The sequence below is a fragment of the Lithobates pipiens genome, unplaced genomic scaffold, assembly GCF_037356315.1.
Source record: "Lithobates pipiens isolate NorthernLeopardFrog02 unplaced genomic scaffold, aLitPip1_a1.2 Scaffold_16, whole genome shotgun sequence".
Classification (NCBI taxonomy): domain Eukaryota; kingdom Metazoa; phylum Chordata; class Amphibia; order Anura; family Ranidae; genus Lithobates; species Lithobates pipiens.
Genome location: NW_027507748.1, coordinates 398066041 through 398078476, shown reverse-complemented (window position 1 = coordinate 398078476; position 12436 = coordinate 398066041). Strand labels below are relative to the sequence as shown.

At 37.3% G+C, this 12436-nt stretch overlaps 1 protein-coding gene across 6 annotated transcripts in view; it reads right to left on the bottom strand.

Annotated features, from left to right (window-relative positions):
- Nucleotides 1–12436, bottom strand: part of AUTS2 (activator of transcription and developmental regulator AUTS2) — a 1910865-nt gene that overhangs the window by 40077 nt on the left and 1858352 nt on the right. For 3 of the 6 annotated variants that reach the window (XM_077482318.1, XM_077482314.1, XM_077482319.1), the window contains 4 exons: nt 7394–7868; nt 5435–5688; nt 5066–5313; nt 1452–1496 (listed from right to left, as the gene is read on the bottom strand). In XM_077482318.1, the coding sequence (XP_077338444.1) occupies nt 1452–1496; nt 5066–5313; nt 5435–5688; nt 7394–7868 (1022 nt within the window). The remainder of the gene's footprint in view (nt 1–1451; nt 1497–5065; nt 5314–5434; nt 5689–7393; nt 7869–12436) is intronic. The other 3 variants (XM_077482316.1, XM_077482315.1, XM_077482317.1) reach the window with 3 other exon arrangements.

Here is a 12436-nt window from a genome sequence, read left to right as displayed (position 1 = left end):
TATAACCTAAAATGATGCTTATTCTAAATTAAATTAGACATACCAAGTGCGATTGTATGCATATGTTTGAGAACAGACTTAATTAATAGACAGGTATGCTATCTCACTTGCTTAAAATGTCTAAGTCAAAAACATGAAATTACTATATATCACTAAGATTAACAGTAAGACCTAAGGGCGACTGACCTATTTGCGTGACTTAAAGTAATAATCACTTTGTTCATGCTCCTTTTCCTTATATACAGAATTGTCCATTTTGCCAATATTGCTACTTTCAATATGGAAGGTGGGGAGGTATAATTTTTTTTATGTTTCAGCAACCACTTGGAAACCCAACTGTGAAATATAAAAATTTCTTATCCTGTTTCTACAACTTTTCCTACCATTGATAAATGGATAATAATCAGCCCCAAAACCAATGTTTTGGTGGCACCTTCACGGGGGATGGCAGAAAAAAGCTTCTCAGAGAACCTGTTGCCCTTTTCCCAATTTCTCTTATTTTCCATTTAATTATCATAGGAGAGAGTGATGCAGCAAAATGTTAGATGAAGAAATTCCACTTGCTGAACCACTGTACAGGAAATGGTGGCAGAGGAAGTGGCACCAACAGATATATGGCTCATGCTTGTTATTAACATGTTAATGCTCTTGGCAACTCTTGGTAACTATCAACAGTTTCTCCTATCTACCGCTTAGATTTCCATTAGCAAACCCAGTAACTCAATTAGAATCCACATTTGCAATGTAATTCTTCCAGGTTTTGAGAACATCCATAACAAAATCAATTCAGCAGTGCTGACAACTATCTCACCATACATCTCTTCATCTCTCTGGTTCAAACAACTCTTTTGAATCACTGCTCACTTCCTTCTGCTGGAGGGTTTCATAGGAAAAGGTATAACTTAGTAGCTCAGGATGAAAAACCTTTTTTATTGCTAACTCCGAGCCAAGAAGTAATATATTGCTATTTTATTTATTTTTCCATCTACTGCACACCAGAACTATGCCTTGCATCATACAATTTCTGCAAACCTTTAACAAATCTAAATACTTTGTTGGATTATAGACTTTCCATGTGTTGCAGCCATCATTTGATTTGGATGCGAATAACTTAAATTTCATCTTGTAAGTTTTATAACACCCATGAAATCCCTATTTAAAATTCCTAGCTGATCATTATTCTCCCAGTGGGAACAAGCTCACGCTGTATGTATGTCATCTTTCTCGCAGTGAGACTCCTTGTACAGTTTATGAGCACTGACAAATTTTGATTAAAAACAGGATAGTGTATCTCCAGAAGAAATGAATCACATGAATGAAGCTCGTATATTGGCAAAGCTCAAATGATTAGGGGAAGCGTTGAAATCTTGGCAGGTTATTGTGGGGTGATGTTTGCGGCATGCTACAGACAGTGATAAGCCAACATTTTAACACAGCACTTTTAAACTCACACTGTGACGGTAGAAGGGGTCAACTTTTGTAGGGTATTTGTCAAACTGCAAAGGGATCAAAGCAAATGGTTATTATGTGTCTTGGTAAAGTATCTATAAAGATCATGATTTTATCACACTGTTTAACAACCAGCAGCACTAACAGCAGGCCAACATACAGTACTGTGCATTGTGAACAAGCACACGGTTTAACCTACTGCAAGTAAATAGCAAATCTATTATCATTTCTTCCTGTTTTATGAGATAAATAAAACTCTGCACTGAATGTTGTGCACACAAAGACATTTTTATGTCTGCCTTGTATTTTATTTTTATGATAAAAGATGATCCCTATAAATACATTTCCCCACTATAACATTATAATGCTGCAGCGAGACTGCTGTAGTCACCCAAGAGGTGCCTTGTAAGGATATATAGGATTGTGTTCAGAAAAAGGCATCTCTTTTATGAACTTTTTACTGGCGTTGTTCAAACATAGGCTTGTTGTTATTTATATATTGAGCTGATAAACTGGAAGTCCATACACCGAATTGTCTGTGCACTAGAGAACTGGTAAACTATTTTCAATGGATATCTAGCACATCTATAATGTTTTGTTTTTATGGCAAACCCTCACCACTCTTGGTAAAAAAAAAAAAAGAGGAAATAAATATTTAGCTCTTAGGTACCCAAATAAATTAGAGTGAGTCTCATAATTATTTACTGTCTGTGAGGTACCAGCAGATACAACCAGGCTTCTAAAGGGGAACGGACATCAACCAGGTTAGAAATCCATGTCTGATTACTGTTGTATTCCCCTGATATGCCTAAGCTGACCTGAGGACAGTACAATGCCTACTGCCTCCATTTTGCTGCCCTATCTATTGCCAGCTTGCATTAAAGGGTCCTTATAGGGATATATGAAGTCTCCATTGCAGTAACAAGATATAAACATAAGTTAAGGCTAAAGAACGGCACATAAGAGATTCCACATACAGTTCTACCTGTGTCCCTGAAGATTATAAAAAGCCAGTCCATCTAATTTACCAAAACATAAAAAAAAACTGAAAAAAGGGTTTTGGGTGGAGACAGACTTTTCATTTTTGGTGCAATGCCAAAGTTGAAACACCTTATCACTAGCTAACTGTAATCTTTGAAGACAGTCCAATATCTACTCTGAATCAAAATTTTCTTAGGAAATTTGAAAAAATTGTTGAGATTTGATTAGGGATCAAATAACCTAAAATACCAGTTGACATAAATAATAATAAGGTTACAATAAAATGAATAGCGTGCCCAGTTCTCTTGTAAACAGGATAACTGATTTTTATTTTATTTCCCAAGCAACATTTAGCATAAATATTGTCCATCTTATTTTTTTTTTAAATCTACTAGTATTTTGCTGGGAAAAGTAACAGCTTCACTTTACTGGAAGCATTGCAAGCAACCAGTATTTACCTATCCTGTATTCCCCACCATCCTGCCCCTAAAGACTTCCAAAGTTTCCAGCTCATTATCCAGCAGAGTTTGATAAATGAATCCCTAAAAATACGTTGTTTTTATTTATCTCCTAATAGTGCTATGTTTTATGCCATTGATCTTATTTATTTATAGGATAGTGATTAGTTGAAGTTTTCATGTCTTTATTCATACAATAGTTATTTTCTAAAAAACACAAGAATTGGTAACTACATGAAGGAAAAATGTTGGTGGAATGTCTTATGCTCATGCAAATCTAAAAGTACTGAATATTTTTCTGGGCTTCAGGGGCTGATTTGGGAGCCCAGAAAAGATGATAACGCATTGTTTACACTACCTACTAAGCAAATTGGTTATCTTTCCTAGTAAGTGCAATGCATGTTTTTGTAAGATTGTGTATGAAGCACCTCTGTTTCTGTATCAGTGTTGCTAATGCTTTACGAGACCTGACCTTTATTCTTTCAAATTACTTAGACAGGTAATTTCCACTAATTTCGTTACTGTCACACAATTCCCAAGACAAAGATCAGCAGTCATGTACCTTCTTGGAAATTAAAAGGTCAGTGTTGAATAGGGCTGGCCAGGTGTCAAGTTGTAAGCTAAATCTTTATCATTTGTCATCCCATGGGCCCACAAGGCCAAAATATAGATCGGTAGATCGCCTTGTGGTCAACCACAGCAGCCACACATGGATCAAAATTTGGCTGGTCCCTGCTGAAGCAGCCAAATTTTGATGCATGTATGGCCAGTTCAGGGATTAGAATCTACTAACTGCTAATGGGTTTTCATTTATTTTCAAGCAATAATGAAATCCTTATATACTAAAACAATAAAGCTCTGTCTGCCCAAACATACGGAAGCAATAATACTGCAAGACATGCCTGAAGATCTACATTAAATCAAACTGTATCTTTCAGACTCTCATTATTCAAATAAATAAACTGTAAGCTAAGCTTCCCCCATAAATACCAGTAAAAGTAATATAAGGTAGCTAAATCTTTCACATCTGCCTAAAGTATCATATATATTTAGCAATAGTTTTGTCTGTTGATTTACTTGTATTATGAATTGAGTATACATTTCTGGTTCAGCATCCAGGAAATTATGAATAATGATCCCTATAAAAATACATTGTTTTTATTATCTCTTTAAAGTGCTATATTTTATATCAATGGTCTTATTTATTTACAAAATAGTGACTGGTAGCTGCTACTGTTGATCGGTTGTAGTTTTGTTATGTCTTTGTTCACACAACAGTTCTCGCAAATCAATACAATAAAACATATTTCTGGAAGTTTTTGATAAACCCTTTGAAAGATGAGCGGAGTTCACAAAGTTGGCCATTGGATGGAAATGCACATCTTTTTAACCTTTTAACCAAGGACAGTTACTGTAGAAAAACTCTTTTGAGAAATTCTGATCTTAAAAAAGCAGATATGCCTCCCCTTCAGGAACTACAGAAAAATGTACACTTCAAAAGTAAGTAATCCAAAACACAAGTTGGCTTAAAGAGAAGAGATAATAATATCATATACAGATGTACATGGAAAATGTTCAGGACCTAATCTGAACCTAAAATATTACAGACAGAAGTCAAAACATAGAAGAATATGCATATAGCAGTGTCTGCACATAAATCCAGCAGAAAACCCAAAAGTAATCCAATATATAGTCCATATTGGCTGAGCATTTATGATAGTATATCTTGTGCACAACAAATGCAGCCAAGTTGTATTTCACTTCTCCCAAGATATGTGAACATCTACATATTTAGGATCGCTTATATTAATACTTCACTTGCCTAAGGCAACTTCTGTTTTCATTTATTGGCCCCATAGTTGCCATATTATGCAAAACAAATACAGTACATAACATACGTTATTCAATGTGTACCATATTGAAAATCTTGGAACAAATCTGCATAGTCAGGCCACAATTGTCAATAACTGAAAACTCATAAAGCTGCAATTTTTCTGCACTACCATTTAAAGTAGCATGAATTGATCAGAATCAAAGAGGTCATCTTTGATACCGTTTGTATTTTTAAACATAAGTATCACAGTAAAATGTATTTATACAGTTCCATTAATACAGGGCCTGTCATAAAGGCACTACCCATAATGAAAATAATAGAGTTGTGTTCTACTTATCCTCACATTTCTGCCTGGAGTACGCACCATGGGCGGTGCTGGAGTTGGCATGATGGCGGTTGGCGGGATAGCATGCGGAAAAGGTGTAAAGGTGTGCTGGTGTGTATGCTGATGAGTGTGCTGGTGCTGATGCTGGTGCTGGTGTTGGTGAAACTCTGTCCTTAGGTACGGTGGTGGGCCCAATGATGCTCCACGATCTGCACTCTGAGAAGCCAAAAACCGTGTGTTCAGTTCCTGTCTGAGAAGGTCTTGTTCTGAAAAATACCAAAAGAAAAATACATTATATAATACTGTATCAATTCCTTAAAATATTAGACTGACCTGTACTTAAATTATTTTATAAAGTGATTTATTCAATTGTTTTATCAGTAGTACCTGAGTAAGTGCTGTTAGCTGGGTGTCCTGGAACTTGAAGGGCCCCTGAAGTCAGTGGTGGTGGAGGAGGTAAAGCAGCAGGTGGGGCAAACATATTTGGGTGGTGCTGGTGTGCCGGAGGTTGGATGGTGGGTGTAAAGCTATGTAAAGGACTGTGACTTGGTAAAGACAGAGGATACGGAGAAGCTGAAGGATGATGAGACAGGTGAGACGGTGGCACTTGACTTTTGGCAGGAGTGCTGCTTCTGCTGCTGCTGTAGAAAGCAAAAGAATATAAGTATGTAAATAAGCAATAAAATAAGACTACAGCACAATGTATCATTTGGAGGTTGATTCATTAAAACTGGAGAGTAGAAAATCAAAGCCATTACCAAAGGAAACCAACCAGTTTTCACATTTAAACTAATAGTAAAATAAAACAAAACTTCAGACTTATCAAATTTTTTGCTCATTTGCTTTCTTCAACTATCAGATCTGAAAGAAGTAACTTCTGTAAAAATTGGCCATACAAAACAACCTAATTATACTTATAGGAAATTCTTTCCTTGATAAAAATTACTTAATTTAACGCTTACAACATTTCTCTGCTAGGAAATGTGGAAAATGCTGAGCAGATTTGTTACTAAAATGTTACCAATTTTCACACTCACACCAAAACTGGCTAGATGTTACATTAGAAAAAAATGCAATGCCCTTGATTCAGTGAATTATTTAGAAATTGTGTAGTCACTTGCTTGCCTTCAGATCACTGTGAAAGTCTAATAAGGTTGACAAGATGAAAAGTCTGCATTAAGGACACAAGGAATAAATAAATAAAATATTATTATCATACTACTGTATGACCACCAATGCTACTCTGAAGAAAGAAAGAAAAATACACGATTGGCCTTTTTCTTGGAAGAAATACTGCTAAATAACTGGTTACTTCTATTCAAATAGCAATAGTCTATGTCAGAATCTTGACCATAACACCCACTATACAAGCTGAGGAGGAAGCTTGCTTGACAAACTGTTCAGTGAACTGAACAGCCCTTCCAGAAATATACAGTAAATGTAGGTAAATGGGCAGAAAGTGTTGACAAGGGGATACTTTCTTGTAGTGATCTAAAAAAAAACCTGAATGAAAACTTTCAAAGAACTATGTTCCTTTCTCAAACACAATAAAAGAAAGTTGATGTAACAGAATACAAAATATATACACAATGTTAACACATTAATAATAAAAACATCAAGGTAATTTCATCACTCACACAAAAACTCAAATGGAAACTGTGAAGATTTGGCTTGTAGGTAACGGTAATCGAAAACAATACAGTGGAACAAAAACACTTCTCCTTCTAATCATTATAGAAAATAAAATCCTAAAATCTTTTAGTTGTTTTGTCAATTACTGTATAGCACTGAAGTAAAGATGATTGTCAAAAAAATAAAAATAAAATCTGCTAACAGGCATAAAGTGTACTTGTATTAGGCTACTGGTCGAGCTGATATGACCAAATCTAGGAATTTTCAGGCACAACACTTCCTGGTAGTGTTGGGGTTTACTCATTCCCCCCACCTCTAATACATGTCTAGTCATTACTAAGATTGGCTGAATCATTGGATAATAGGAATATGTTTGCAGTAGGGGATGTGTAGGGCAAGCTACAACAGTACCAGAAAGTGTCAGAATTTTCCCAACCATAAGAGCCATGATTTAAAAAGGAAAGGGGGATGGGGATAGTCGGATGCCTGCAGACCATTGCAGGTATGTGTAGGCACCACTGAGCACTTGCACTTCATAATTGCTAGCAGCTTTATTTAGGTGACAGTGACTTAAAATTACCCTTTCATAACAGCATCAAGCTTTTTCATTGGAATGAAGCTCCTCTAAAGCGGTTGACAAATAAGGCTAATGGTATCTAGTATATAGAGGGAAACATAATACTGTATGTTTATTAAAGTAATGTTTCAACAAACCTTAAACTGTTCACACTTAAGCTGCTGCTGTTGTAGTTGCACAAGCTCTGGGGCAATGACTGAGAGGGAGGTCGTGTTTGAACTGCTGGAGAGCTTGGATGAATAGGTTGTTGAGGAAGTGGCTGAGCCTTTTGTGGCAGCTGCACTTGTGGCTGAGGTGGCAATGGTGCTTCTTGCTCTAGAGAAGAATGAGGAAGCTGAGGAGGCTCCTGCTGTGTTTGTGTTGGTGTTGCTGAAAGGGAGATTACAACTGGTCCAGGAGATGAAAGACACGGGTGTGCCTCTATTTCTGGTTGCACTGCAGGCAGAGATGGTGGGCACAGGTCCTTACACACCACCGTGTCAAACTGCAGCTCCTGAGTGCTCTCCTGGCTCTTCTCTTGACTTCTCTCTAGTCCCGACACTTTTGGTAGAACTGGACCTGAAGCATCTTTGCTGCTGTTTGTTGTCAGTAAACTGACACCCAACTCGGAATCTGCACAAAAGAAAATATACATTTATTATAATCAATGCCCTCATAAAAGAAAAACACATAGTTAAATACTAGATACAACTGAGAAAGCCCAAAAATACATAAATATATATTAGAAGCTTATCGGGACATTTCACAGTTTGTGCTGCAGTAACCAAGGACTGCCAAAAGGCTATGAATTGTGACATAATGCTGTATTTTCATGTTATATATCAAACATTAATGTTTCCAAAAATGCAGCCAAATAAATGTTTCTACTTTTATGGATACATAGTTTTAATATGAGCCATGTGACCTTCCACTGGTTTCAACATATATCCACATGGCCAAATCTGAAATCTCTAGATGTTTGATTTGCGAACCATACATCTAGATCACACCTGAAACAAGACATCTCATGGCAAAATTTTCTAAGCCAGAATACTGTTCTTCCACAGGATTCACCTTTGCTATCCAGCCAGTAATTATTCAGTGTATGTTTAAGAATGCATCACAGTTCTGTCAGATTCGATTTAATTACTGAAAAAATTGTTCTACTATAGGTCACAAGGCAATTTGAAACACAGGCATAGCTTTAACGCATATGCAGATGGGCAGAAAAAAAAAACTATGTGAGAAAAGGTAGCCATGTACGTGGGTACTCAGAAGAGTGGTTAATTATTTCAACACCCATGAAAATCGCAATATGTGAACTAGCACTTCGCAAAAAAAAGCTGGATGCATTTACAATATGATTGGTACATAAAATGATCTTCAGCTCAATAGGAAAACATGCCATTGTCTCTTTTGGGAGATGATAATCTATAAACATTAATCCCTAGTGCTGAAAATATGTGTGATTTCACTACCTATTCTCACATATATACATGAAAAGCTGCCTGCTGATGTAGATGTGGTTTTAATGCCAAAACAAAGCCATTAGCTAGCAGTATGCTGCTAGTTATATAGCCACACACCTTAAAACATAAAAGCTTTTGAAGGAACTATGCCTGATCCACATCTGCCTATTGTTAATGCTGATAATACCAAGCTTACAACAAATTTAAAATTACATTTGGTAACCTATTGCCATCTCAAATACAGCTTTTACTGTAACGCAAAAACATAAATAAAGATATATATGAACTAAAATATTCAATCTGCATGGTTGTCAACCCGAATAACACACCTAGCACACTGAAGCAGGTTCTCACCAGTGCAGCTTCCATTGCGACTTGTGTCACACATAACTGCATGACAATGGAAATCACAATATTCTCTAAGGTTCCCACTGACATCCAATGCAGCACAGCATGACACGGTTTTGGAAAAGGTGCCAGTGCTACTAATTTTAGCCCCATAGACTGGAAATACATCAAAAATGCATGTACATATGTTTTAGGCACGCTTTTGCCAGCAGTTTGTGTTGATTGCTAATAGCTATCACCCACTGGTGTCCCAACAACCAGTGATTCATCCTTGCTGTCTGATGGGAATTTCCAAGGACAAGGAGACCTGGGACAAGAGACAGAAATGGTCGTGTGCCATCAGGTGGAAGATTCCTTTTCATGCAGGTCGACAACCATCTTTCATCATTATTGATATGGACCTACATCGCTTGATGACGTGATTGATGATGGATGTACAATGTGGGACATTTTTTTTTTTTTTTTTTTAAAAGGACTTGTCAAAAACTGTGTTTTTTTTTTTTTTACCACTGAATTTTTTTGTGAACGAGTAGGAGTACTATGTACCATATACTCATTTATATGGGTGGAAAAGCCCGTATTTATGGGGCCTCTTATCATTAAAGAGAGGTTTTCCGATTCCAATAAGTCCCCCACACACAGTCCCCCACAACCACCATACCATGGTTGTGGTTAAAAGCCCCTTGTCCTCATTAACCACTTGGGGACCGCCCACCGGGGATGTACGTGATTTTTTTGAAGAGGGATATCTCGGTAACGGCAGCAGCTGCTGCCACAACCGAGATGTCCATCTCTTCAGGCGGCGGTCCTCTGTACGATAACGGTGGTCTCCGCGGCGGATTCGCCGCGAGATCACCGCTATCGGCGGCGGGAGAGGTGCTCCCCCCCCTCCCGCCGCCCTCCCGCACCTTCCGCCGCTTACCGGAGCCGTCGGTAGCGGCGGAGGCGATCGGGTCCTCTTCCTAGCTGGGCATAGAGACAAGTGAGGCTAAGATGGCCCCCACTCGTCTCTATACCATAGCAGGGCGGAAGCGACGTCAAAACGTCACTTCCGCCCATACCTCTTAAAGGTATATTTTTTTTTTTAAATGTCAGTTTTTTTTTTTTTTTTTTTTTTGCATTTTAGCCCAAATATGAGATCTGAGGACTTTTTGACCCCAGATCTCATATTTAAGAGGACCTGTCATGCTTTTTTCTATTACAAGGGATGTTTACATTCCTTGTAATAGGAATAAAAGTGATCCATTTTATTTATTTTTTAAAAACAGTGTAAAAATAAATAAAATCAATTAAAATAAATAAGAAGAAAAAAAAAAAATTTTTTTAAAAACACCCCGTCACGACGAGCTTGCGCACAGAAGCGGGCGCATACGTGAGTAGCGCCCGCATATGAAAACGGTGGTCAAACCACACATGTGAGGTATCGCCGCGATCGGTAGAGCGAGAGCAATAATTCTAGCCCTAGACCTCCTTTGTAACGCAAAAAATGCAACCTGTAGAATTTTTTAAATGCCGCTTATGGAGATTTTTGAGGCTAAAAGTTTGACACCATTCCACGAGCGGGCGCAATTTTGAAGCGTGACATGTTGGGTATCAATTTACTTGGCATACCATTATCTTTCACAATATAAAAACAAATTGGGCTAATTTTACTGTTGTCTTATTTTTTTATTCAAAAAAGTGCATTTTTTCAAAAAAAAGTGCGCTTGTAAGACCGCTGCGCAAATACGGTGTAAAAAAAAGTATTTCAATGACCGCCATTTTATTCTCTAGGGTGTTAGAAAAAAAACAATATAAAATGTTTGGGAGTTCTAAGTAATTTTCTAGCAAAAAAAACAGTTTTAAACATGAAAACACCAAATCTGAAAAAGAGGCCTGGTCCTTAAGTGGTTAACATGAGGACAAGGTGATTTGTCATGGGGAAAATGGGGGGGGGGGGGGGGCTGAAGTCTGGTATGGTTCAGGAGCGGGGCATGCTTGTCTCCCCTTTGCAGGCCTGCCAGGCTGTATGTCTGGATAAGAGTCTGATATAGATTTTTTGGAGGGATCACAACATTTTTTGCGTGGTTCCCCCTTACCACAATACCACACCTAGTATGGATGGTGGGGGGACCACTCCTCCATTTTTTTTTTTTTTAAATAACTGGCTCCTTTGTTTACATTCTGCTGTCAGCCAGGAATCAGTGAGGATGAGTCACTGGTTGTTAGGATGCTGGCAGCTGCTTATTCCTCAACAACCAGTATCTGTGTATTGCGCAGTCTCCTTCCCCTCCAAAAAAATGCAAAAGCATTCAAAACTTGTCAAACAAGCATCAAAATACACCAATGTTGCACTACAAAATCACAGTGAAAACCAGATCAAGTCTCAGCTGCCTAGCCTGACTCAGATACCCTGTAAATGTTTACAAAAATCTAGTATTTACAAGCACAAATTCTACATTACACACATGAATGTAACTTTTCTCCCTCAATAGGAAACTCAAGGAAAAGGACATTTATATCTGAGACAAGTAAGACGTTTACAACAATCTCAGCAATCACTTGTTTTGTTTTTTTTCATTCTAAGGAAAGTTTTCCTTGTGGGCCTAATTGCAGCATGAACATAATAATAAGTGCTGTAAGCTTTCATAAAGGTGATTCAAGTGCGGTCAAATCAATCACAAAGATAGTGCATAGAAATTGAGTAGCAGCAGTAAAGCGCAGTTAACATGACTTTAATCAACATAATTGTAATTGCAATTCAGTTCATTTCCCTTCTTATTATTCCAGAGGGAAACCATTGATTTAAACCTCTATCCTGCAAAGAAACCCAGTTGTACACAAGTAAACTGCCAATAAAGCAATGGGAGTCAGGCTTATTCAGGAAGGCAAAGACTAATGGGCAAAGTGAAAAAATTAAGCCAACCGCTCAGAAATCAACTCTTGAGTGATCTGATTAAAGTTGCTATGGGTTACTAAACTTTGTGCAAGACTTTTTGTACCATTGTATTTGTCAAGCTTGAAATAGGCTGATTTATGCAAAACCAGATTATAAATTGTTTCCTACAGCAATCAATCATATATTTTCTCCCATGGATGAGAAAATGACAGATGGAAACAAACCTATTGCTAGATATCTCCTGTTTAATTTGCTCGGATTTATTTGTATTATTGATGCAAGTGCATGTAAAACAAACCCAGTCTTTGCTTTAATCTCTTAAACTGCAGTAGAATAATAACAAAGCGCTTCACAACTGCCATTTTCACTGTGATCGATATGAGATTGAATATTTCAACTTTGATAACATATATCCAATATGGTTCATATACACCTTACAGTATAAAAAAACAACCTTTTCATATATACATCATTGACCTGAGAAATTAACATTTAAATATAATTTC